This window comes from Lampetra planeri, chromosome 2 (genome assembly GCF_965212315.1).
Source record: "Lampetra planeri chromosome 2, kcLamPlan1.2.h2, whole genome shotgun sequence".
Classification (NCBI taxonomy): domain Eukaryota; kingdom Metazoa; phylum Chordata; class Hyperoartia; order Petromyzontiformes; family Petromyzontidae; genus Lampetra; species Lampetra planeri.
This window is the reverse complement of record NC_136108.1, coordinates 21,564,073-21,590,868: the sequence shown is the minus strand read 5'-3', so window position 1 is coordinate 21,590,868 and position 26,796 is coordinate 21,564,073. Positions and strand designations below refer to the sequence as shown.

Here is a 26,796-nt window from a genome sequence, read left to right as displayed (position 1 = left end):
TGAGATGGCTGCCACCTATGGGTCAGATGATTGCATGCCACCATTAAGCAATTGGTAATTAAATATAATATTTTGTCCTAAAAAGTGTAAAATGTTGGGAAAATTTTTTCACGAACATTAATTGTCACGCACAACGAGTGTGTGTGCAAAATGTCAGCTCGATTGGATCACGGGAAGTGGGTTAAAAAACGACCGAAAGATTTGCACGGTCGTAAGCAAGCAAGCAAACTTAATATAAAGGATTTAAAAAACAAGTAAACCCGTAAAAACTAAGTTTTTCACTATAAATCCTTTATATGCGTGGCGGCTAGAGTCTTTTCGTCCTCTGGCTTGAGATGGCTGCCACCTATGGGTCAGATGATTGTCTGCCAGTATTAAGCAATTGGTAATTAAATATTTAATTAGTTTTCCCTAAACAGTGTAAAATTTTGGCAATTTTTTTTCACGAACATTAATTGTCTCGCACAACGAGTCTGTGTGGAAAATGTCAGCTCGATTGGATCACGGGAAGTGGGTTCAAAAACGACCGAAAGATTTGCACGGTCGTAAGTAAGCAAGCAAGCACGCAAACAAGCAAGCACGCAAGCAAGCAACCACGCAAGCAAGCAAGCAAGCGAACTTAATATAATGGATTTAAAAATACAATCACTTTACTATGCAAGTAAAAAAATTGTGTATTAATATTCAAGTGTTTTTTTATTAGGGACCCTTTATAACATACGCTTTTAGGTTGTTGCGTAAAAGTTGCTGCATTAGCGAAAAGTGGTTAATTGATAGTCCTGCTAATTGCTTGGTGGTGGTTAGGCGGTTTGCTGTTGGTGTGCATCCTTTGCACGTCTAGTCAACAAATAACAATGGTGGCATTTACTGGAATCCTGAACTGGAACTTTTGTAGTGGAAAATGCAGTCAATTGGAAAGACGCTGGTTATTCTGAGATTGAGACGATATCTGCTTTGCCCTGTAGTAAAGCAACACATTTGCCAAAGTTAATACGTTCATCGAGTCTTAATAGCTGATAGTTTAATTCGCAAATCTCTCCAACGATTTATGTCGGGAGTTACCAATGTGTGCTGGCTATGCTCAGACGTGGATACAATTGCCCCTGGGGAATAATTTGCTGCAGTATATCACGGTATGGATTGTCATAGCCATAACTTAACACATTGTTTAACTATGGTTAAATCGTGAATATCAATTAACCTCCACCCAGCTAAATAAAAAACACAGTTCGATTGAATTGAAGCAGTCAAACTACGCCTCCCGCGTGATAGAAGGAGAACAAAAACAACACTGAATCTGGACGCCCCTGGCTTCTCCAAGTGATCTACCCGAAGTCCTAAATCATGCCCAGAATATCGGTGGATATTAGTGAGGGTCGCACCCGAGGCGAAGCGCGGCACGCGGGAAGTGGCCGTAACCGCTCAAGGGGAATGAATGCAGTCGGAAGCAACGCGATACGCGAAGGGCCTGGATGTGTCCATTCTTGGGCACGCTGCCGAGCCGGCAGGAATGTTCGCTATCGCAAAACCAGACTCTGTAACGGTGACCGCTTGGAGCGCAGCCACGGCACTCAGTGCCTGGGCTCTGTGCAGCCCCTGATCGTTACTACGAGGGAGAACTTAAGACGTTATGATCTCGGAGGGCACGGGAGGAAGTGAATACCAAAGGTAAAATCTAGATTTGAAGTTTTCGTGACTGCAGGGATCCATACTCTTTGGTTCTTTCGGTAAAGTTACGTAGGCAGAAAATAAAATAAATTATTTTATTTTTTATTTTATACCTACGTGACTTTACCGAAATAATTGATTATGATGCGGCCATTTAAAGAGAAAGCAGAAGGGGTGGTGTGTAACGTTTGTCTCAGGGTATTGAGCCACCGGAAAAAGTGAGTTTGAATCAGATGCCCATGACGTGTAGTTCGTTGGTTACTCTCAGCCGTACACTTATGTCTACCCGTAAAACATCACGGTTAGGTTTGCGTTGATTGAGTCTGCCCAAGCCCTGGGAATGAATGAGAACACCACACGTTTTTTCGCAATAACCGGTGGAAGGTGAATATTCACCAGCCTTGAGTAGGCAGCATGGCACATTTAAAATAAAAAGAATAACGGGGGAAAGTCGAGGCACAGCGGTTCGCGCAATTCCCTGTGAACCCAGTAACTTGAATGCTATAATAATATATTTATCCAGGAGAGCCACACTGAGACACGTGTCTCCTATTCCAGGAGGGTCCTGCACTGGATATTGTATTTGCAGCTGTTTTCAGCCAATTAATGATGAGTCTTTATGACACACGTGGGAGGAAACAGGAGCACCTGGAGATAACCCACACTCGAAAAGGGGGCAACACTCTATCACCGTACAGATGGACACAGATGGCGATTTATCCACTTGCTGTATCACCTCCTCCTGGTTAGCCAGGGTATGGCCCCTCCTCGATGCCCACGGGAAGAGAGTTTCGCATTCGTGCTGCGGTGATCCACCAACTCTCGCTGCTGCCTCGACATTGCAGGATGGCAGCTGGCACGTGCACCGTAAGCCACCACTGAATGTGATTCGGGCCTAGACATTGTACACCCCCCCCCCACTCTTTCCCTCCTTCACAAAAGTCTACTTGGCCGGCGTGGTGAAGTAGGCTCCAAACAAACCCACTTTAACAATTCGGCATGGTGCCTCTTGCTGAGCTCGGCAATAACTTTGCCAAATATTTCGCTGGTCTGCGCTGTACAAATGTCCACTGCCAGCATGCGCAAATGCCTCCTGTCAGAGTTCATCTCAGTGCTCAGTGTTTCCCATTTGTGTTCTTAGAATTGAAATGCAGTGGGAAGTATTGGAATTACATACACGCAGTTGAGCCATTCTGAAACTGTGCAACGGGTGGAGGTGCATTGGATTCTCTCCGGCACGAAATTGGCCCCTCGGCTGTACATTGTGTGTACGTTGAACTTCTTTTGCAGCGTATGTAGCAGAATTGAGCCGATTGTATGCAAAAAATCATTCCGCCAAAAAAGCGGCAAAACTTTGGCACAATTTGCAACTTGAATCGCGACCCGAGGTGCAAAGCGTTGAGTGCGTCGATGTAGAACGTGGTCGGGAACAACGTTCGAGTGAACACAATTTAAGTGCCGCACGTGCGTGGGTAGCATTGTGATACATGTGGCCAGCAGCTCCCGATATCACACATTCCTTTTGCTAACCGAGCTCGGATGGGCCGTGTTAACGTCGCACACTCCGTCCAAGCGGCTGTGTGCGCATGGTTAGGGGCCAGATGTGTCCACGGCTATAACCGGGCTCTCTGGCAGCTGACCCTGCTTTGTGTAATGAGGCACAGGCTCTGGGATATTACGCGTAAAATGCGAAGCCTCCGAAGCATTTACAATTTAGGTGGGTTTCACCCGTGAGCGTAAGAGTAATAATCATTTAAACCAACTTGCAGCTCTGCGGATACGTGCGTGCAGTCTGCAAATATTTTAAAATGAACCCAACTTAATACTGTATGCCGGAGAGGATATCGGCACGCCTAAACCACATTACAGCATCTACTGACAGGACCCGGTTTTCGATCAACTAGACGATTTTTACTTTACCAGGTAAGGCCCACTGAGCTATAGATATATCTTTTCAGAAGCGACCTGGCCACAAAGGGTATCTCAACGAAGCGGCTTATTACGTGGGAATTTATAGCAGTCAAATACTCTCAATGCACGTTTCTAAATGTGGAGAGAAAACCGAAGGACCCGGAGAAAAATCAACACGACCATGGGGAGAGTAATATGCAAACTGCAAATATATAGCAGCAGGCGTCAGGGTCGGGATCGAACCCACGACCTCCTGTATACCAGGCGAGGTAGTTAACATCTCCTAGCCACCACGTTATCTAAGGACAGTGACGATATTTTCTAAGTTAGTTGTGGGAAAATTAGAACCTTGCGACATGGGTTTTGTACCAAAGCAGCGTTTGCATTGAACTCATCGATTAAAATAGATTCTGACGCTCACGATTCAACCATCCAATCGTGTGAGTGACTATGCACTACATGGGGCGCTACATTCACCACGATGTTACAAAATTTATATATTTTTGTGAATGAAATCGTAACCTCGAAGTGTGACAATTCATCGAATCACAAAGCAGTGCTCGCCACATGTCCACTCGCAGTGGCTGTCTGCTGTGGATGCAGCGACGACCTTCATCTAACACCGACGAGTCGAACAGCCTCTTGGGAATTATTCTACGTGGGCCTTTAATCTCGTCATGCAGATGGCACTCTTCGGTAAAACATTTCCCGAAGAATTTCTTTTTTCATCGAGCAGCCGTTAACACTGAAGCCACGGACTCCGCCGTCCGTGCCGAGTGGCCGAGTGAGCACGTCGAGTGTTCGCTCATTGGTGCGGGAGCGGAGGGCGGTAAGGGGGGGGGGGTGGTGGTGGTGCAAGTTCACCTGGGTACCCGTTCCCGTCCACGTCCACGGCGCCCCTCAGCGAGTAGCCGAAGCCGGGCAGAACGCCGGCAGACGCCCACTGTCCCTGCAGCACCTGCGTGGGAGAGGTCCTGAGGCCGTCCCGGCTGCCGCTGTAGACGTGCACCAGGCCGCGCTGGTCCTCCCCGCCAAACGGGGCGCCCACCGCCACGTCTGCGACGGCAACCGGGGACACGCGGGGGGCTGTTGGGGGGGGGGGGGGGCTGAGCGCCCTCGCCGTCGTCTACAACCCCCCGAGGACTTACCCCCCCCCCCCCCACACCGGCTGCCAACATCTCCCCTCTGGTCTGACTCCACGTGCCGTCCGCTCCAGCGACCGACCGTCTGCTGGTCACGACTCCCGCTCGGGTCTCCACTCGGCCGCCGGTCGTTCTTCTCTGCGGCTGCCCCCGTGGTTTGTAATTCTTCCACCCCCCCCACCCACCGGTCGTCCGTGACATGGCACTCGCTTCTCCCTCGTCCAGCTGAAGCCAGAAGCTCTCAGAGGCTCTCCTCCCTCTCCTACTTCTCCTACCTCTCCTACTTTTCCGTCTCTTTTTGCGAAGCGAGTAAAATTCCCGCATTGGCGGCCTCTAACCCCTTTCACTACCAATAATGATTATTTCTTGTATCCAAAGTCCCTTCGATGTAAATTGTCCCCCAATGTGTTTATCTTTTTCCCAGAGCTTTGAGGTGCAGTTGCATTTAGCTTTGCCGACAATTCACACCGTCTTTGAATTATTGTCCCGTAATCAAAATGTGCGCTTCTCTCTGGCGATGGTTTTATCTGCGCGGACAACTTTCCCTGGGATGCTGTCCAATTTTGCCGTTGCTGTCAGAGCGATGATCCAGTGTTGTGCGGCGCTGAGAGTGCGCCGATGCTATTGGAGCTGTCCCACGAATTGCTCCCCGCTCTCTGAGCGGTCACAATCTCTGAAGGGGGGGGGGGGGGGGTCACATTCTAAGCGGCCACATCAAGTGCTGATGCTATCTAATAATATAATCAGTGGGGCTGTGCGAGTCATACAGAGGAGGGGCTGCCAATGGATTGATGCTTTGTTTTAAACTGTCACTAAACTATGTTTTTAATTTTACCAGGTAAGGTCCACTGAGCTATATCCAGTAGCTCTATTTCAGACGCGACCTGGCTATCATAAGTGATAGCTCAACGAAGTTGCTTATCACGTAGACATTTTATTTCAGACAAATACTCTAAACGCATTTTGATTTTAAATGTGGAGGGAAAAAGCATAGGACCCGGAGAAAAATGCACGCGACCACGGGGAGAACATGCAAACTCCAAATATACAGCAGGCGTCAGGGTCGGGATCAAACCCATGGCCTCCTGCATACCAGGCGAGGTAGTTAACATCTCACCACCGTGAGGCAACAGTAATTGAAAATATGGAGTTGCTATCAACTACTTAAACACATTCCTGCGGAGGGAGCTGGTAGGAACGTTGGGTTGCTCGGTCAATGGCCAGGGTCAACGGCGGTGTGGTGTATTCCGCAAATATGCCCGACTGTGAGGGCGGGCACAAGCCGGCGTGAGTAGGTTAAACGTTGCGTTTTATAAGCGCACCACGGGGTGACCCAGCCCCTCCCCACCCAGCCCCACCCTCCCCACCCAGCCCCTCTCTGCACGACGGACACAATAACCCCCTGTGGGCTGGTGTAACCAGGAGGTTCCTACCAGTATAATATATAGCAATGCATATGTTTTAGTGCCGTAATACTGTTTTGACAGTTGCACACAAGCACAAACTCAGCACATTTCTCATTAACACTGTCCCAAAAGTAATAAACATATACACGGGCATGTGTTGAGCAATAACCCTTCAACTCTCGACTATAAAGCAAGGCCCTTACTCTCGAAGTCACTCGCTAAGTAGTATTTCCTATCAGGGTGGTGTTTTTCACGAATGTGTTGGGTTTATAAAATTTACGACGGTTTCCTCAACAGTGATGCCTCTTTATGTTATTTCTCAGTAACTTTTAAATTAACTGATTATATAAATTTAATATCTCATATTCATGGACACATCGTTAACATGCACGGCTGTTCCATGTTTTTACACACTTCCTCGACGCATATGACGAATGTCTGGGTTCGATCATCGAATACTGGGAAAAGAACATGTTTCATTTCTTCAGTATTTGGAGCTGTACGCTTAACATTTTTTGTTAAGGCAATCAGAAGTTACTGAGAAGAAATATACAACACGATATCAAATCTCAGGATGTGACGACCGTCGCTTTTTAAGTTTCCAATCACTTTGTAATAGTATTTAACTTATATATTGTTGTGTTTTGTGCTCTGCTGAACTTCCAGCGAGAATAAAGATCGCTTAAGAATTCCTCAACTCTGTAACACTTTATACCCATACTCTTATTCTAGATTTCAAGTTTATCCTGTACGTGCTCAGTGACCCAATAAAGAATTGAGGAATTAAATGAACTACCACAATGATGACTGCCTGTATCCGTCATATTGTCAATTACTCGAAATAACATTTCTCAAAGCACTCAATTAACAGGTCTTTATTTAGAACTTTAATGATTGAGTTTGTTATATGAGAAATATAAATGTAATAAAAAAAATCGACGTGATGCAGATCGTACGCTACATTGAAAACGAATTTCTTCAGAACTGTTTTGTTGTCTTTCGGTTGACTATGCACGGTGCGAAAGAAGTTCAACGTCACCGCCAGGGCCGGATCGAGGCACGGGGGCTTCAGGGGCTGCAGCCCAGCGGCCTCCGCCAGCCGGAGGGCCTCCAGAGATTCAAGTGAAAAGTCATTTCATTCGTGAAAGCTGCATTTTATTTGTTGTTAGCCTTTGAAAAATACAATTGCATTTTTCTTTAACTTTATTTTCCTTTTGAAAATATTACTGGGGGCCTCACGGTAACTGCAAGCCTAGGGGCCTACAAAATCTTCATCCGGCCCTGGTACACGTACAAACAAACATTGTGCCAAGTCCGATCGAGCCCCTGCCTGAGACCCAACTTCTCGGCGACGCTGGACGTGGCGCCCTCCCACAGGTCGAGCTCCTCGCCCACAGGGGCCTCCTCATCTCTCTCCACCACCACCACCGCAGTGCGTGCGGTCGCGGTGTCCCCGGGTACCGTTATAGCCGTCCTGGTCCAGGTCGCCCAGCGGGGCGATGGCGCTGCCGAAGCGCGTGTAGGTGTGGGGGCCGTCGACGGTCTGCGGCTCCCGGAAGGAGAGCGGCCGCTCCTGCAGGAACGCGTAGAGGCGGCCGACCTCGCGCAGCGAGCTCTCGGACACGCGGCGCATGAAGAGCGGCGCTCCCACCAGCACGTCGTCCAGCCTGCCGCGGAGACACGAGCAGCCGCAGACAGCTACGCACACAGCCACATACAGCCACATACAGCTACGCACATAGCCACACACAGTCACACACAATCACACACGCTCAAAGCCACACAGTCACACACAGCCACACATGCTCACACGCATGAAGCCTGTGGGATAGCACACTGCTAAGGCTACACTTTTGTAAAATTCATGACTGAGGTGCTCTAATTTACGGGTCCAGGGTGAAAAGTCTGGCACAGCATTTGGGATCATCTGGAGTTTGTGAATGAGGGATTTGGGGGCAGGGCCGTAGCAGAGAGGGGTTGCAGTAGTCGAGTCGGAAACGCGATGAAGACATGAATGAGGATTCTCAGGGGGTATCTGTGGTGAGGAGATGAGGGGTGCGGGAGACGTGCAGATGTATCTACGTGTGCGTTGAACTTCTTTCACACCGTACGTAGCCAACCGCGCTAAACTGCGGTGCGAGGGAAGGACAACTAACTAAACACATGAAATGGAGGCGTGAGGTCCTGCAAGGTCCAGATAATTATGATAGGAATTATAATTAGCTTATTTTAGATTCATATTAACATTACCAATCCTGTGAAAAAACTCCCGCAGCCAACTAAAGATTGATTTTCCCATCAAAATACCATTATCTTTTTTTTAAATCTCCAATTCCATTTTTATCACCACATTTATCGATGCTAGCGGGTGCCGTAATGGACATTGATTGAAATTGATTTTGTAAAACAAAAAATGCAGATTGGATCAGGTGATTAGATCGACCACGCAAAGGATCAGATGAGATCTAAGTGAGATTGATGATATCACCCCAGTGGGTTCATTGGATCTTATCTGAACTGCCAATCCCTGGAATGTATCGTTATTAAACACAGGGAAAACGGTACACGTCTTAAAATGACGATTCATATATCTTACCGTCAAAAATATGTCAATATTACATGAAAACACCGCGTGGAATTAATTCTTTGAGTAAAAAATATCTGTTACTGCATGCTACTAACGTGTGTAGTCGATGTCCTCTCACTTGAACTGTCCCGGATTTGGGCTCGCCGGTGTTAAACGTTATTAAAACTTATCAATCGCTTATGCAATTTTATTTTGCGTTCTGTTTGGTTAAATTGTTCCTCCCTCCCCTCCCCTTTCTCCCATTATCCTCCCTCCCCCTTAATCACACTGCTGCCGATCGTTACCCCGACCGCGGTAGGGCGGTGAACTCGGATGCCCTCGATCGGTTCCCTGCTTATGAGGGCGCATTTCGCCCGGCCTGTTCATACGTTGTGCGTTGTTCCTCCCTCCTTGCGATATTCCCCTCTGTATTCTTAAGCAAATAAACAATAATAATAAAAAAAACGCTTGGAAAATAAAACGTATCAATCGCAATACTTCAAAACGATATCGCGAACTCCTCTTAAAAAAAGAATATAAAAAAACGTGTCCCTATCCAGAATCTCAAGGCCACACGACCTTCGGGGTATAAATGAAGGGCGCCGTTGGGTGGCGACCGTCCTGCCGCTCGCTCCCGCCGTACTCACCGGTCACCATTGACGTCCGTTACCGCCACGGCGAAGCCGAAGTAAGAAGCCATCTGCAGGGGGGAGAGGGACGCAAATGCGTGGCTGACGAGCGATGCTCGCTGCGGGTCGCACGCTCACAGCGGCGCAACTTACAGTATACTGTTGTCGTGGAACACGCTTTTTGTCTTGACTTAGAGCTTTCGTGATTGCAGGAATAACATATTCTATGGGTCTTTCGGTAAAGCCACCAGGTGAAGACGATTGATTGTGTTGCGATCGAAACGTCGTGATATTTTTTGTATTATTTTTCTATCTCCGTGGCTTTACCGAAAGACCCATAGAATACTGCGTTTTGTGCTTAGTCTGTTGTCGCTCCACCGCACCTACGATTAGCACGGTTTGGCTACGTACGGTGCGATAGAGGTCCAAAGCACGTACGTGCCGTCACGCTCCGTTACCCAGCAAAGCCTCGCCGAGACTCGGGGCTGTTTCAGGAGGTTTCACAGTAGCGTGGCGATGTCGCTGCAGTGTGAGATCCCAATGGAGTGATCTGCAGGTATTTTATTACCACGGGGACGCTTGGTCAATACCAGTTGCATTGCATAGCTTTTAGTTATGTCACCAGCTGGCATTTAACGTTAAGATAGCGCGACAACGGATCCTGCTCACGATCGCAAGGCAGCGAGCCCAGACGCCCTCGTTCGATCCCGAATGTCGAGGGTGCATTACGTCGAGCTTGTTACGCATTATCTGCTATTTATTTCGTCCCCGCTCTTTGTGCAATCGACTTTGTATGATGGCTTCTTTCATGGCAATACGTAAAAAAAAATATACCGTGTAATCACAATGACGTAATTCATGCTACTTATGTGAGAACGTCGCTGCAACTTTCCAGAGAGGCCTGTGAAGGTGCAGCGGAATAGGCGGAGGAGGTAAAATGAATGAACGTCACTTTCAGACGGAGGGTCTGGGTCGTGATGGCAGCGCCGGGTGACTGGTGGCACGGAATCTCGAGACTCAGCGGCGGCAATGTGCCGGTGATTTCACCCCCCCCCCCTCCTCCTCTCCCACCCCCCACCCGCACCCCCAAAAATGGTGTTTTATTGATATTTACCACCGAAATTGTATTGATTTAGTGTTGTTCTTGATTAATGCAGGGGGCCTATTTTAAAAGCTTGAAATTTCCGGACCACCATCCCTGCCCCCTGGGAAGTTTCACTATCCGCCTCCGTCTACCGCCATCCTCGTAGCGAACAGACGGCTTTATTAGCCGCCCACTACGATCGCCGAGGCAGCAAGCGGGAATTAAACCTTTGACCACGGGGCCAGCCCAGCTGCCCTCTGAATAGACGAGGAGCTCGGATGGAGTGCTTTTAGCACAGCCTTGCCGAGCGCAGTCACCCACGTGGTGGCGTGCACACACGAGCACTCTGACAACAACATCAGCAGCATCAGCACAGCTGTTGTCGGCAAGCAGCAGTGGCGGCTGATGGGATTAAACTAAAACTTTATATTTTTAAGAGGTAAGGCCCCATTGAGCTACACAGCTCTTTTTAAAAAGCGACCTGGTTATCACAAATGATAGCTCAACGAAGTGGCTTTTATCGCAGCCAAATACTCGCAACACGTGATGTTGATTCTGCATGTGGAGAGAAAAACCGGAGGACCCGGTGAAAAAATCCACGCGACCGCGGGCAGAGAACGCAAACTCCAAATATACAGGAATCGTCAAGGTAGGGATCAAACCCACAGCCACCTGCATAGCAGGCGAGGGAGTTAACATCTCGCCACTGCGAGGAAGTGGTCGCACCGTGGGTTCTCTCTGACTCCTGTGCGTCTCACCTGCTCGCCGCTGAAGTTATGCACGGAGGTCATGTTGTCCGCTTCCAGGATCGCCACCTGGACAAATGAAGAATAGGAAAGGGTGAGCGTTAAACCGTCAAATTTGCCCAGCGCAGTGGCTACGAAGCATCAGTGAGGGCATTGTCGGTGGTGCCCATGCCTTTCAGCTTTTGTTTCACGTTCCTTGTCGGTGCGTCTGGTGCGTACGGCGCAGCTGGCTGTAGCCACCGACTGCAAATTTATTTTCATTACCAAGTTCCCCACCCCCCTACGTTGATGTCCACTCCCTGTTGGCACGGCGTCTCGAGACGTCGTTGTGCATGTTAACGGCAACGGTGGAAGCAATGCTGCCGACTCGTTCAGCAACGTGAAGATCCAAGGCCAGGCCAGCGGCACGGGATACTTACATATCCCACGGAGCGCAACCCCTTGGGGACTCCTGTCACGTACTCTGCAGGGCAGGGATAGGGAGGGACATCGGTGCAGAGTCGTTAGCCAGATCCGTCTAGAGACCTCAGGCCGGATGCTCAACTCAACGCTGTGTTGCCCTGAACGTGGAAAGCCTCACTGAGTCTCAATACTTTTCGTTTCAGGAGGGTCCTGCCAAGTTTGTGCAGGAGGGAGCGATGCTTCTTTGTGGTATCCCAATTGATGTTATTTTTTTTTCGGATACATTTTCAGTATTGACATGTTTTGCCCAATATCAGTTACATTTCTACGTTTTTATTTTACATTTTGGTAGGAAACTGGAGAAGCCGGAGTAAATCCATGCAGAGCAGGAGGAGAACAAACAAACTCCACGCAGAACGGCGTCAGGGTTCGAAATCGAACCCAGGCCCTTCTTGGTGTGAGGCGTGAATGTTACCACCATGCCACCACCCTGCCACCACCATGTCACCACCTTGCCACCCAAAATGCAAATCTGACGCCATTAAATTATGGGACCATGCTGAGAGCCACGCTTGAAATGTAGAGTATAATTGAATACCGCAGATTTTGTTCAAGATTGTAGATCTTCGGAAATTATATTACAGTATTTTCATTTTGGCAATAATTACATTTCTAAAAAGAGTAACATAACACATTTTAGTTGATCAATACAAAAAAAACATTTAATGTCCATTAATCAGCCAAAAGCCCATAGGAATATATTATAATTCTCAAACTGGAAACGTGAATCCATAAATAAATGTCCGCTTCACCACTGAAATTATAAAGTCATTCAGGTTCATCAGCCAATGGATCCATCTCAGACAGTGCTTCCCAGCAGTATTTGCTTAAACAGGCAAACCCAGGACATCAGCTACACGTCGCTGATGAGACTCATGAAGTCAACACAAGTGCAGCGTTTGCCTGCGTTGGGAAGTGCTCCTGTAAGTAAACATTGTTCCAGAAGGCCATCAGGCCGACGAACCTGAATGCCGTTTCACGGTATAGGTGGTAGTGAAACAGACCCTAACCTGCACGTTTATTTATTCACCTTTTTACCCAGACTGCCACAAAGTCAGGAAATTTTCACGCCGGCAGAAGGGCCTCCACTCGATGAGGTTCTTAGACAGCCACTCTCAGGGGCACTTTGTCTACTCTTCCGCGGTGGCCAGATGTCTTGTAAGAGGTGGGGCTACCCACGCTTTATCTACAGACTGTGGTGTTACCATTTATATTGCCCGGTGGACAGAGGTGAGCGTATTTTAGAAACTGGAATTCACGGGTTGAACACGTGCGTTTTTCAAACCTAAGATGTGGCAGCGACAGAGTAGTGGGGCTAGGACTCTGCACAGTGTCACGGGGTTTGTGAAATCAGCTCTGTCACGTGAGGCATGCGGCTGCCGCTGTGATTCCCTTACAGCCATTACGGAGCTAATCAGACTGTGTACTCTGCTTCGTGGTGGGTGGGTGGGTGTGTGTGTGCAGTGTGCGCTGACCACTTTCAAACCAAATCGTGTGCTTATCCCTGGGCCACATTTAAAGGTAGAACTGACTTCTACGTTTACTTTTGTGCAGAGAAAGAATGTCCAGTGCAAATAATATAACAGACATAAATACCTTATATACATATGAACGTATATGTCAGCAGTGGCAGTGCAATTACCTTGCTGCAAATCACCAGTAAATTCTCCAACAGCCACAGAGTACCCTGTGCAAAAAGGAAACGTTATGAACACTGCATCGACCAACGAGGGAGCCACATTTAGAGGCATTTATGGCATCTGCATTATTTATGGACAGCGCACTTAAGTGACGTTCACGCGAATTTAAGGAATGGAGGCCGCCGTGCAAATCTCTGCAATCAGCGTCTGTGTTGGATGAGCCCAGGGCCGATGGAATCTTATCAGTAGTCGTGGTTTGCAAGTGGCACATTATCCAATCCTCTCCGAGGAAGGTTTGTGGTATTCATTGAACCGACTGGAGATCCATCTGCCCCGAGGTCACATTTGCGATGTCACCAATTCCCAGGGCCATGCTCCCTGCTGTGGGTCCTCATTGCCTCTGGGAGGCTGCCCTGCCTTTGGTAGTTGCACTCCACTCGGGGCAACTGAATGTCGGGATACACGAGTGTTGGATCCATGATACACGAGAGGGTAAGGAGGGGGGGGGGGCTTTCTGACAAGATCAGCGTTGGCTGAGGATGTGCGGCTCCTGCGAAGCTCACAGGAGAACGGGAACGACGACAAGAACCACCGAGGGGCGGCGGTGGTGCCGCACGCCGCTAGTGCACGCCTGGGGGTTCGGACCCCTTGCGGTGACAGCACCGGGGGTCGACTGCGAGCGCCGTACGTGGCCACTTGCGGCCTCTTTTTTTAGAAACTCAACCTCCATAGACCCCGAGTGGAGGGGCGTGGTCAGGGCGGTCACTTTTATCATCTCGCTTGTTTGCAAACGCCTACGTTTCTTCAACATAACGTATTTTGTTGGGTTTAGATCGCGTAAGTATAAATGTGTTGTAAAGCACCCACATTCCACCTGACACAGACAGTTCGTGAGGTTTGTCACGTGGAACAAAACGTGCCAACAACGAGTGACCACTTCAGCACCATCAGTGTGTCGGAGAGCAAACGCACAACATTTGCGAATTGAGTTCACGACGTTTCGCTGGCGATTGAAGAGTCGACTTTTCTTGAGACTGGCCATGCCGGGATTCACGAACGCAACGATGTAAACATCCAAGGAGACCGCTCCATCCCCCGGCTACTCGGCTGTAATCACACCCCTCTCCCCCGTCCGGTGCGTGTGCCCCCGTCCTTACGACCACCGGACTGCACGCAAGGACTTTCTGATGCGCTTCTGCGGCCGCCTGGAATGCCCTTCCTTCCGATATCGGGAAGCCACTGGAGCTGTGCACTTATAAATCATCATCATCTCGATCGACAAACTCATTTCTCTATAACCAACTTCACGTGATTCGTTTGTTGTCCTTCCCCCCAGCACCTCCGATGAGCACGGCTGGCGATGCACGGTGCGACAGAAGATCAACGTACACGTCAGGGCCGGATCGAGGCACGGGGGCTTCAGGGACTGCAGCCCAGGGGTCTCCGCCAGCTGGAGGGCCTCCAGAGATTTAAGTGAAAAGTTATTTCGTTCGTGAATGCTGCATGTTATTTGTTGTTAACCTTGTAAGAAATCCACACACAGGGAAGGTTGCACCGCCGTCTGGTCAGCCTGTACGTCCCAAGGCGGCGCAAGGCTTTGCCCGCACGAGGCTGCACGCGACTCCCATCCCGGGCGTTACGCGTGCAGAGACACGGGTCCGCACTTTGCTCGTGCGGGAAGTGAGCGTTTAGTCCTCGGGGCTCGCTCAACGTGCACACACACACAGAAGCCCAATGGCTGCTCTCTCAAAGTGAGGACAGGAAACCAAGAGAGGGATCATATTCACGTTCCACTCTCCGTGCCCCCGCTTGGACCGCGCTGAGCGCGGGGGGTGGGGGGGGGCAGCGTGGTGGAGTTGGGGGGGTTGGGGGGGGGCAGCGTGGTGGAGTTGCGCTGTCAGCCGACTCAGAAAGTTGGCGCATGTGGTTTGGCCATTTTCGCGGCCGCCCCTTCACGGCTCAGACACCGGCGCGTATCGCAATTCATTTTCCAGTTGACATCTGAGTGAAATAATAATAATAGTAGGTATCATTGCCCCACGTAGACCTGGCGTGCATTGATAAGTTTTGTTTTTAATACGTGAAGATGCGCCGACCAAAATAGATAATTGTTTGGCTTTTCCCCACCGTTTAGTTTATCCTTCCAATATTTGGATTCCATTGGAACTATGCGCTTTTAAATCTAGATTGAAAACTCATTTCTTTAGAGAACTGCCTTTTGTGTTCGGTTTGTTGTCCTTCCCCCCGGAAACCCTGATTAGCACGGTTGGCTACGTACGATGCGAAAGAAGTTCAACATACACACATACATCTTCTACACTGACCTGGCGTTTGCGCTCCGCGCTCGTGTGTGCGCAAAACCAGACGCGTCAAACGAAGCGCGCGGCCGCGTTGGCAGTGATGTGGAAGCACAGGCTGAAAACCCATTACCACCATCATCATCATCACCGCGCTGCCCTGTAACTGAATAACATTTTTGGGCAAAGTCTCTTCCTCCCCTGGCAATTGCCCAAAACGTTAGCTTCATATAAACATTTAATTTATAAGGCCACGGCAGTAAACTATCGAGTAAAGTAGACGGTACTGTATCGTGCGTACACAGTCGTGTTCCAGCGTAGCATTGTGGCCAGAGTGTAGCTCATGGAGTGAAGCAGCGTGCTCGTAAGACCATGGACCGCACCACCACAAACTCTAACCCCCCGAGTGGAGTCGCGTGGCTGGTACAATAAGCGACGCTCACGTCTGCGCGACAACAAAATGGAACTTGAGGCTCTGAGCGAAACAAGCGACCGCCCTTCACGAACCGGTGACCCCCGCAGTGGCCGTCTCCACCGAGGACTCGCTCTCAACGGAGACGTATGGAGTCGGCACGAATCGCTCGGAACCAACAACGGGAATAAGCACTGCCCCCCCCCACCCCAGGCTTGTTGGAGCATGGGACGGCTAAGCCCGTACGCGTGCGGAGGGCAGGCGCCACGTGGGCATTGCACGGGCCACGTGCGCAGAGGCTTTCCATTGACCGCTGCTTCACAACGTGCTCTGGTGAGCACTGCAATGTCAACGATTGTCTCTGCGCCAGTGGTTCTTAACCTTCGCCGCAGCCTTGTACCCCTTGGGTTCTCAATGGTTGATAAAGGCACAATGTTAACACGTAGGGGCTTGATGAAACGAAGTAGTTGTATTCACGTACCCGTGCTTAAGTTGTGTTTCGATGATTTACCTTCTAAAAACATCTGGCCGTGACTCGCACCCCCAGGAAAGGGCATCTCGCACCCCCAGGGGGTGCGTGCACGCAGGTGAAGAAGAACCACTGGTCTACGCCGATGCCCCTCGTCTGAACATCCCCATCTCTACCTCAAAGAATTCGATATCACCGTCCGAATCTCCAACACAGTTACCGTGTTGGCAACGTCACATTGCTGTGCATACTCCCTGGAACAAAAAAGAAAAACGAGCGCTGTGGCAATTTAAAGACGAAGTGGATTCTTGCCCTCCCCACGGAGAGCCGGCGGTGGAGCCGAGCAATGAGACGCGCGCGAAAATACGCGGCATACCCCGAGCGAAAAACGTGCTAGACATGTTTAAGGAAATATACTAAAGCAGTCAAAACATTCATCGCTACTGCTGCTGCTGCTTGTGCAGACGTAGGGATGGGCTTTGTTGAGGAGGCCACGGGAATTTCGCTGGCCCCGCCTCCTGTCTGCCTCTTCGGGAGTCGCTGCGAGGTGCACGCGACGAACGGCACCTTGGGCTGTGTGCATGAAACGTCTGCACAAGTCACCGCGCGTGATGAAGCTGTGCTGCTTCCTAGTAAAGACTTTCTGAGACCCTTAGATATATAGCATATCCAACTACTTAATATTTTACGATATACGCGAGTACAGCTTAACTGTTATGACATAGTTTTTTTTTTTAAGGCAGCTCATTTCTGCTCAAATGAACCATGGCATGGCGCTCATCGCGTGTTTATAGCCTCTGAGCCAATGTTGGAAAATCCACATTCCTATGGCGGGCGTGAGTCTATCCGTAGGGTAGCCACTGTTGGCTTCCCACGAAGTGGCACTCATTTACGGACCCCCCCGAATGTTCGAAGGGCCGAGTTGGCACCCAATTGGGGTTCTGAACTCGCACCGTTCTCTCGGTCGTCACGGCCAATTCACTTTCCCTACGACTACTCCACTCGGTTACATCCCGAAACGCCTCGGTGAGTCTCAGGACTCTTTCACAGGAGGGTCCTGCCAAGTGTTCATAGCCGCGGGGTGGATGTTGCTGCGTGTGGTCCCAATTGAGCAATGTGCAGGTAATTTTTTTCCGAAATTGGGATGTTTTGGCCAATACCAGTTGGGGAATTTGCGGTGTACATTTTCAGCATCGTCTTGTTTTTGTCAGTACCAGTTCAGTTACATTGTGTATTATATTAGCAATGGGAGGAATCTGGAGAACCCGGAGGAAACCCACGCAGAACAGGGGGAGAGGGAACATGCAAACTCCACACAGATAGGCGCCCAGGTCCTGAATCCAACCCAGGCCCTTCTTGGTTACAAAAATCTCTGCATGCGTCCAAATATATAATACACGGTCTACACCCTCAGTGAGAGCACCGTGAGGGAGAGAGAGGAAACAGCGCACTTCAGGGATGCTCGCGACAATTATGTTCACAACGATCGACTAGATTAAAGTTAAATTTGGGGCATCGTCATGAAATGTAATCGCATCAATTTCAACAAATCGTTTCACTCCACCCCAAACCTTTGTTAGGATTGAGCGAAATAAATAACAGTGAATGGCCTCTCTCCGAATGCTATCGTCAACATGTTTAATGATTCTTGTATACGAGTCAGAAATCGAACCCAGGCCCTTCTTGCTGCGAGACACGAGTGTCACCACCCTGCTACGTAACTTTAGTATCGGCCAGTTCTAACATTGTGGGAAACACTTGACACCCCGCCATAGGAATGTGTAATTTCCATCACTGGCTCAGGGCTGCCGTCATTGGCGATGAACACCCCCCCCGCACCCCCCGACAACCGTACGAGCGTCGAGGCCCTTGGGAGTCTGACCCCGTCACCTCCACCGAACCCGTATCCCTGGCGCGGCTTCAAGAGAGCCTTGTGGTCCAAATAGGCTAAACAGGCTCTCGGCCAGTTATACCCAATGGTTAGGAATGAATGAACCTGAACCGACCATTGGCCATTGATCGGCGGCAACAATGTTCGTTCGCCTCGCTGTCAGGAGGCGTTCATCCTTCACATCCGCGGCGGCGGCAGCGGCGGCGGCGGCTGAGGGGCCGCGCCGCCGGGCCCCCTGAGCGAGAGGGCGGCCTGCGTGTCGGCGAGCTCTATAATGGCGGCCTCTGTTCGGTCGGCGCAGAGGCACGGCCGCCGCTCCGAGCGCTCGTTGTTAAGCGGGGCAGGCGTTGTGGGCCCGCGGCGGCGAGACGTTAACTACCTCGCCTAATGCACAGGAGGCCGTGGGTCCGATCCCGACACTGAACGCCTGCTGCATATTTGGAGTTTGCGGTGTCTCTTTCTCTCTCTCTCCGTGTGGTCCGTGTGGATTTTTCTCCGGGTCCTCCAGTTTTTCCCTCCACATTTAGAATCAATATCACGCATTCAGAGTATTTGGCTGCTACAAATTTCCACGTGATAAGCCACTTCGTTGAGCTATCATCTGTGGACAGGTCGCTTTTGAAAAAGAGCTATAGAGTTTAGTTTTAATAGTTGTGTACACAACGTGCGCTTGCGGTGCTGCGTGTTGTAACGCTCTGGCTGACAGCGCTTATTGTGTCACTACAGGGGGCTCCGATCCCCCCGCAGAGTGGCGTGGAACGTGAGGCAACGTCCGTTCCAAGCTCCACGCTGTGCTCGCTCACACGCGTGTGGCTGCCGAGTTGCAGAAATCACTGCGACTGGGCAATGTCCCACGTGTAACGAGTGATGTACAAGATAAGGAAGGGCAAACATTGAAATAAAGCCACCCTGTCAATTTGTCTAGTTGAGGAAGCTTTTACAATCTTGATTTGAAGCTTTCGTGACTGCAGGAATTCATACTATTTGGTTATTTCGGTAAAGTCACGTAGATAGAAAAATAACTAATAGATCACGACGTTTCGATAGCAACACAAGCCATCGTCTTCAGGTGGAACAATACAGCAGGCGGACTGCTCAGGCAGGAGGAAACGTAGTGAGAGAGCGACTGATCGGGAATTGAACACAGGAAACCCTTCCTACTGTGAGGCACAAGTGTTTACGACTGCACCACCACCACCAATCGGGCAACAATACCTTGAGCCAAAACGTTTCCGCTTGAAGTGGAAACTCTTGTCATTTGGTTATCAATCATCTCAATTGCATTTCCCTGTCGTCGTTTAGAGTTCCATCGGTGGCAGTCTGAGCCTCCGCCTCCCGGTGGGCGTTGGCTCACTCGACTAGCAATGAGAGAGATTCTCACTGCCAGCCTCCCGCACTCCGTGTGCGACACAATACAGACACTCCTCTACTTACGAACACTCGACTTACGAACTTTCAGAGATACGGACAAACCCGTCCCGTACGTCCAGTTGCCTGTTTCTGACTGAAAGTCGTAAGTTCAACCGCTGTGCAACAGATGGCGGTGGTGGCATATACATCTGCAGAACGTGAAGAACCAGCGGCATCTACATCTACAGGAGATTATACAACTTTTGAAGTGTTTAGTGTACATGCCGTACAACACGTTTTGAATCGACAGGGGTAAAGTTGGAATTACGAATACATCGACTTAGGAACAGACCTCTGTGAATCTAACTCGTTCGTAAATAAGAGTCGTCCTTGTATCTCCGCTTCTCCACCGGGACTCTGCAGGTAAAAAAAAAGAACGCGAGCATAGCGGCGCGCGCGATCACCTACCGGAGTTTGTCGGTTTATTTTACAGATGAATGGCCGTTGTTTAAGAGCAAGCATGCGGAAAGCAGAAACGGCGGAAAGGGGGGAAGATTGTTTGTTGAATTTACTAATCGCGACCGCCGAGGCCACGAGGGCAGGGACGCGTTTTAATGGCACCACATGTTTCAAAAAGGACATTCCTTTTTGGTTCCTTGGGAGCGACCACTTAAAAAGCCTGCGATCCAGAGAAGTCTCGATAACATTGGGCCCCGCACTCATTACTACCGTTAATCTCCCTCGCCTAATGTATCCATCACCGTTGTCCGTAAACAGAAGGTCACGGGCGTTGTGATGAATGCAGAGGCGCTGCATGTAGGCTTGCCGTGGCCTGGCCATGCATTACGCTAACTCGGAGTGTCCAAGACGCCAATTATCTGTAATTCTGTTTGTCTGGATGGAAGAGAAACGGCCCCACGTGGGTAGGCGACATGGGGGGTCGTCACACTCACCCGTGTGGGGGTCCGTCACACCGCGACACTCACCCATGTGAGGGTCCGTCACACCGCGACACTCACCCATGTAGCTGTCGTCGTGCGAGGACTGCCGCGCCCGGCTCTGCGTCTCCCCCTGCACCGCCTGGTTGATGTACGTCTCGTTGTGGCTGCCCAGCACCGCGCGCAGAGGGGCCGCGATCAGCTGCCCTGAACACGGCCGACAACAATCGCCACCGTCGGTTCAAACGGCCCCGGGGGACATCTCCCACGAGGAACTAGAAACAAAGACAAAGGTTACCCCCCCCCCCTCCCCACCACCACCACCCCCAGGTAGCCTCCGCAGGCTGTTAGGGGCAAGTGCTGTACCGTTAACGAGCAACTAATTAAGGCCGACACGGGGAAAACGAGGGCCATTGTCTGGCCAGCACCACCCCCGGCCGGCCGGTCGGCCTTTGCCTCCCCAGGGGCTGATGTTTACACCCCACACACACCACACGATCAGCACGTGGCACACACCGCACCAGGCTCTCGGTTTAAGTCCGAGTCGGCCTAGAGGAGGAGGCCCAGGGCCGTTTAAAGATATTCATCACGTGCTGGTGGAGCGGTGCGCGCCACGCGTTGCGCGACCAGCAGCTTCTTATTGTTTTTTTAAATCACCGAGGGCGATTGTCAAATTTCAACCACTGGCTGAAAGTCCGTAAATGGTAATGATCACTGCCCCTCACGCATCAGAACAACAACAATAACAACGACAATAAGTACGGTATTATAATTAGCATTATAACGAGAGTAAAATACTCCTTTAGTCAGCAAGCAGCGTGTGGGCTGCTGGCACAGGCGTCGTTTAGGGGCAGATTCCCGTGTGCAAGGGATCCCTGTTTGTCATGGGGATGCTAACAAGCGCTGCCCGGGACACGTGTTAGCCCCCAGTACATCCTGGATCCCTGAAGCCACCGTAGACTCTTACGTGTGCCGCGACAAGAACAAGCATTGATTCTTGAACCGAATCACAACCCCCGCTGATTGTGACTCGTGGGTGGAGCGTTGCTAGCCGGGAGAGAGACCATGGGCAAGGCATGGAAGGGAGACGCAGCCTACAGCGGAACCACTGTGGGTTTATTTTTCTCTCTCTCTCCAAAAAAAGCCGTCCACGTGTTTGCGGCAATAGTCGCCGTGCTTGTTTGGTTGCGTTTGGACAGCGAGTTCTGACCACAAAGAGGGACAGGGCCGGTTATTTACGCCTCACGGCGGAGCTGGCGATCCGAGGAGATGTCGTGGTGATGAGGAGGAGAGTGGTGTGAATAAGACGACAGAGCGGTAGAGCGAGAGGAATGTCTGTGGTCGTCAGCTGAGCTACGCGAGTCTCTCCTGAGCTGGCATCAAGTTGACAATAAATTAATGCCTCTCCTCCATTGCTGCGATTTGATACACTTTATGAATCAGTGTTCTTGGCTAATTTTCGGCGGAGGGAAACTTTCGCCGATGGGACATCATCAAGTATGAGGGCCGCCACACATTTTAAACCGTTGTGGTTTGACAGCAGCACGATGATGATGATGGGGGGGGGGGTGTTCACGTGTTGTCTATTGTCGGGAGCTCACGTCAGGGACCGCGCTAAAGGCCACCAGGGGCAGCCAGTGGCTCGCGGGCCATGCAATGAAGCACACGAAGCAATATGAAGTACAATAAAGTAGAACATGATCTGTCCTGGATGATACACGGAGGGCGGCAGGGAATATGAACACCTACAACACAAGCTGGAGCACTGTGGCCTCTTATTCAAAGGAACGCTTCCTCGTCGATTGTCGTCTTCGCCAGCATCGCTCCCTGCAAGCAGGCCACGTGCCGGGTCACCTTGTGCCACACAGGGACGACTGCCACTGGGGGTGCCCCTTCCATCGTGTGAGATGAGATGCGATGTAAGTCGCTTATCGTGTATAAAGTGCTAAGACGTCCCGGCGTAGAGGAGGGTGCTCCATCAACAAGAAGTCGTCATCATCATCATGGCTAATTGCCTGAATTTAAACCGGAGCTCTCAGCGGTGCTTAACTCAGTGGCGTTTACCCCACGAGCCGCCCGGGCCACCGCATATTGGGGGTGATTGCGTCCTCATCGCGAAGTTAAGTTTAATGTTGGAAACGTTTAGGACCTGGTTCTTTACGGCGGTAGCCGACCGGCGATGAGTAACGTCGCTCGCACGCCTCGAGCTGCGGTGCGCGGAGAGACGCACGCGCGTGGCCACGCCACCAACGCGACTCAGTGCCAGATTAAGCTAGTCCGGGGCCTGTAGCATATCTTACAAAGGGGCCCTAATTTTTTTTTTTAAATACATAAATATTAAAACACTTAATTTAAACTTGCATAGTAAAGTCATTGCATTTTTTCATTTGCTATACAGCCAGATAATACGACAAATCGCTAACCTTAAACACCCAGTCGTTCATAAAAGTCGAAGGCAGCATAGTACTATAGTAATAAAGCAAGTGCAAAATCACTGAACCGGAATTGATAGCTTGAAAGCATTTAGTGCGGGTCCCTTGAAAGTGTGGGGCCCGTAGCATGTGTAACTACTTGTGCTACTGGGAGAATCCGGCACTGCCGCTACTGCCACCGCCGCCGCCGTGTTCTTGTGAAATCCTACCGAACGGTGCGAGCGTGAGGTTTCAAAGCGGCTTGCGCGGCGGGCCAGCAAGGGGACGAGTAACACGGCGGGGTCAACAGGCAGGTGGGGCTCGGAACATCGCGAGGGGGTTCAAAGCATCGCCGAGCGTAGAAGTGGTGGTGATGGGAGACTAAGTTTGGAGTTTGCGTGTTCTCTCTCTCTCTCCGTGCTCGCGTGGGTTGAAGAATCCGGAACCAAACCCTGAAAACTAGCCACGGTAAGCGAGATGTTAACTACCTCGCTTGGTATACAGGAGGTCGTGGGTTTGCTCCCAACCTAGACGCCTGCTGTATATTTGGAGTTTCCATGTTCTGCCAGTGGTCGCGTGGACTTTTCTCCGGGTCTCCCGGTTTTCCCCTCCATATTTAGATAAATGCGTTTAGAGAATTTGGCTGCTATACATTTACACGTGATAAGCCACTTCTTTGAGCTATCATTTGTGGCCAGGTCACTTCTGAAAAAAAATGTCGCAGTGGGCCTCACCAGGAATTGATTTGTAACGAGTTCTGTTACATCGGTATTGCTGTGTGGAACTTTATCGCAAGATACTGCACAGTTCTGATGTTTTAGTTTAAATGGAGACAACAGGGGTGACAATGAAACACAGAGGCAAGAGGGTCAGACATAACCCAGTCCTCAAACAAGACAACTCTCGACTTGATACTGTTAAGAGGGTTTTGAGTTGACTGGCGTATCAGAACAAGCCCTCTCTCGTAGGGCTTCATGAGAAATATCATTCAAGAAACCCTCGTCTGTCCCACGCGATTCGTCGTATTTGATCTCAATTCTGGCTGTGCGAGCCACGGCCCGCGGAAACGACCACGTGCACTCACATATCTGCATGCCGCATCCTCTGCTACCCGTGGCCGCATATCCTAGTAGCAAAAGTAGCTACGTACGCTACGGGTCCCGCACTTTCAAGGGCCCCGCGCTAAATGCTTTCAAGCTATCAATTCCGGCTCAGTGATTCTGCACTTGCTCTATTACTCTAGTACTATACTGCCTTCGACTTGTATGAACCACTGGGTGTTTAAGGTTAGCGATTTGTCATATTGTCTGGCTGTATAGCAAGTGAAAAAATACAATTGACTATGCAAGTAAAGAAATTGTGTTTTAATATTTGTGTGTTTTCTTTTAAGTAAGGGCCCCTTTATAACATATGCTAGAGAATCAGCACTAGCTTAATCCGGTACTGCGCATATTCACAGCCACGGTGGCTACGAATTCAAGCTGCTTCGTGGCCGATGTGAGAAACGACCTTTACCAGAGAAGGAGCGCGCTACTTAACTTGTTGGCTTTACAGCCAAATTGTCACAACAGCGGTGAGTACGTGACCTGCAATATAACGTCCATTTGTGTGGTGATGTTATTAAAAGTACATTTTGCTGAAATTATCGAGCCACTTTTAAAAATAAATATAATGTGAAGGGGAAATACAATAATATTTTGGGGGCGTGAAATGGGTTGTGTTTTTTTGTCCATTGCTCTATTCAAAGAGAATTGTGAAAGTGGTTTTAACAGGTCCATAACATACGGAATTTACGTATTTCACACCGTCACTTTGTATTTCTTTTAAAATTGGTTCCACACTGAGGCAGAAGCAACACAAGAGAATCAATAAACGCCACCGTGAAGCCTTCAAACGCCAAACACAAACATTAATGATTTGAAAAACAGAACAGAAATCAAAGGCCCTGGGCATGCCTCGCATTTCACAGTTACTTAATTTTCCTCGACCTCGCTGCCCTCAAAGGGTGGAATCTCAGTGACAGGTCAGGGCACAGAGGCGATCCCACCTTAGTGGCAGCTATAGGCCCACAGCAAATCCACACAAATCCACATGCCTGCCACGCCAATTACAAGACAGTCCCCCCCCTGTTTCCTCGATTGAGACGCTGCTGATAGGGTTTCTTAAGTGAGAAAACGTCTTAGGAACACAATTGTTTAATGCACTATGTGGTGTCAAACACAACACGTCTTTTTCTATCCAAACAACTTCAGATAAACGTCTGTCCGTGATTTTCGTGAACTGTTCAAGTCCGTAATGCGGGGAAGGGAAAAAAACTACTATGAAAGAAAAATGAAAGCATATGGGAGATGATTTGTTACCGGCAAGATAGAAAATAAATAATACCCAGAGACGTGATTTGTAACTTAGAACAATAGCACTGCAGGATTTTGACATAAATTAAAATGTAGATCGTAAATTTTGCAATATATCAGGGTGCTTGCTTTATAACGTCTACTTATAACGCGTTGATTTGCACACACGTCTTCAGCGAAAAAAAAATAAGAGTCAAACTTGTTTCACGTGAAAGTCAAGTGTACGTCTGCGACGCGTCATCGCCACCAGAGCACACCGAAGTTGATCTCAGGGATCAGCGAGCAGAGACGCGAGTCACCGTGGGTTTGTCAGTTTGACACGTGGGCATTCGCGACCAACACCTTCGAGTCACCGTGGGTTTGTCAGTTTGACACGTGGGCATTCGCGACCAACACCTTCGCAGGCGAAGGGACTCGTCGCAAACGACGTCGTCACATCGGACCCCTCGATTTAAGGAACGAAACGGGACGATTTCTCCACAGATCTGGCTGTCGCCTGATGATGCCGGTTGTATTTACTGGCGAAACGTCGTTCTCGGATTTGCTGTAACTAGTAACGAATTGGCCAACGTTTTGTTTACGAGACAAACCTTACTAATGGGCTGTGTCGGGTGGCGGCGGGTTTAGCGACACATTTATATTTTTACGCGATCTTACCCAACAACAACAACAACAACAACAAAACCTCTGTTAAGCACCGTGGTTTGTGTCCGCGGCAAAAAATCGTGCTGGCAGGAATATATTCACAGAGTGAGTTGCGGGGGTGGGTCACGTGTTACTTTGTCGTCCTTCTCCCGCACCACCGATAACGATCACGGTTGGCTACGTACGGTGCGAAAGAAGTTCAACATAGAGTGCACACACAAGTGTGTAGGATAAACGCAACTATTTATTATAGGCGCGATCGACAGCCCGGCGTAGTTCATTTTGTCAAGATAAACAAAATTATGGCATTGTTAAAATAGAAAGATAGCGCGGTTATTTAACTGCCGTATCATTCCATCAGATTTAAGATTTTTCATATCGGGGCTCACGCTGTCAGCGAACTCTCCGGAATCAGCACAAGCGAAGTGACATCCAGGGGTTTTCACTTCCCACGTCAACAGGATGCTGCGTTTTGACCAATTGCTTGCAATGATGTCTCGTTGCTGTTGTTGTGGTATACGGGGGCATAGTTTTGACTCCATTATTGCACGTTGTGAGGCCGTGTTTGCTGCGTCAATCTGCGTAGATAGTGATTGTGTGTGTGCGTCGAGTGATTGCGTGTGTCCAGTGATTTTCTGCCGTACGGTGATATTTTTTTTTTCCGCCGTTAAAAATTTGCGTGGAAATACCACACAAGTTGGCTGCCGCCCGCTTTCATGTGACCGGGGCGAATTTCATTGCCCGTGCGTGCGTGTGTTCCTCCATTGACGAGAGA

The 26,796-nt window shown here is 49.7% G+C and overlaps 1 protein-coding gene across 1 annotated transcript in view; it reads right to left on the bottom strand.

Annotated features, from left to right (window-relative positions):
* Positions 1–26,796, bottom strand: part of LOC144729756 (integrin alpha-8-like) — a 132,160-nt gene that overhangs the window by 81,424 nt on the left and 23,940 nt on the right. The window contains exons 7-13 of the mRNA XM_078610223.1: positions 20,693–20,818; positions 13,257–13,301; positions 11,572–11,615; positions 11,165–11,221; positions 9,341–9,393; positions 7,589–7,794; positions 4,444–4,635 (exon numbers count right to left, since the gene is read on the bottom strand). Coding sequence (XP_078466349.1) covers positions 4,444–4,635; positions 7,589–7,794; positions 9,341–9,393; positions 11,165–11,221; positions 11,572–11,615; positions 13,257–13,301; positions 20,693–20,818 — 723 coding nt within the window. The remainder of the gene's footprint in view (positions 1–4,443; positions 4,636–7,588; positions 7,795–9,340; positions 9,394–11,164; positions 11,222–11,571; positions 11,616–13,256; positions 13,302–20,692; positions 20,819–26,796) is intronic.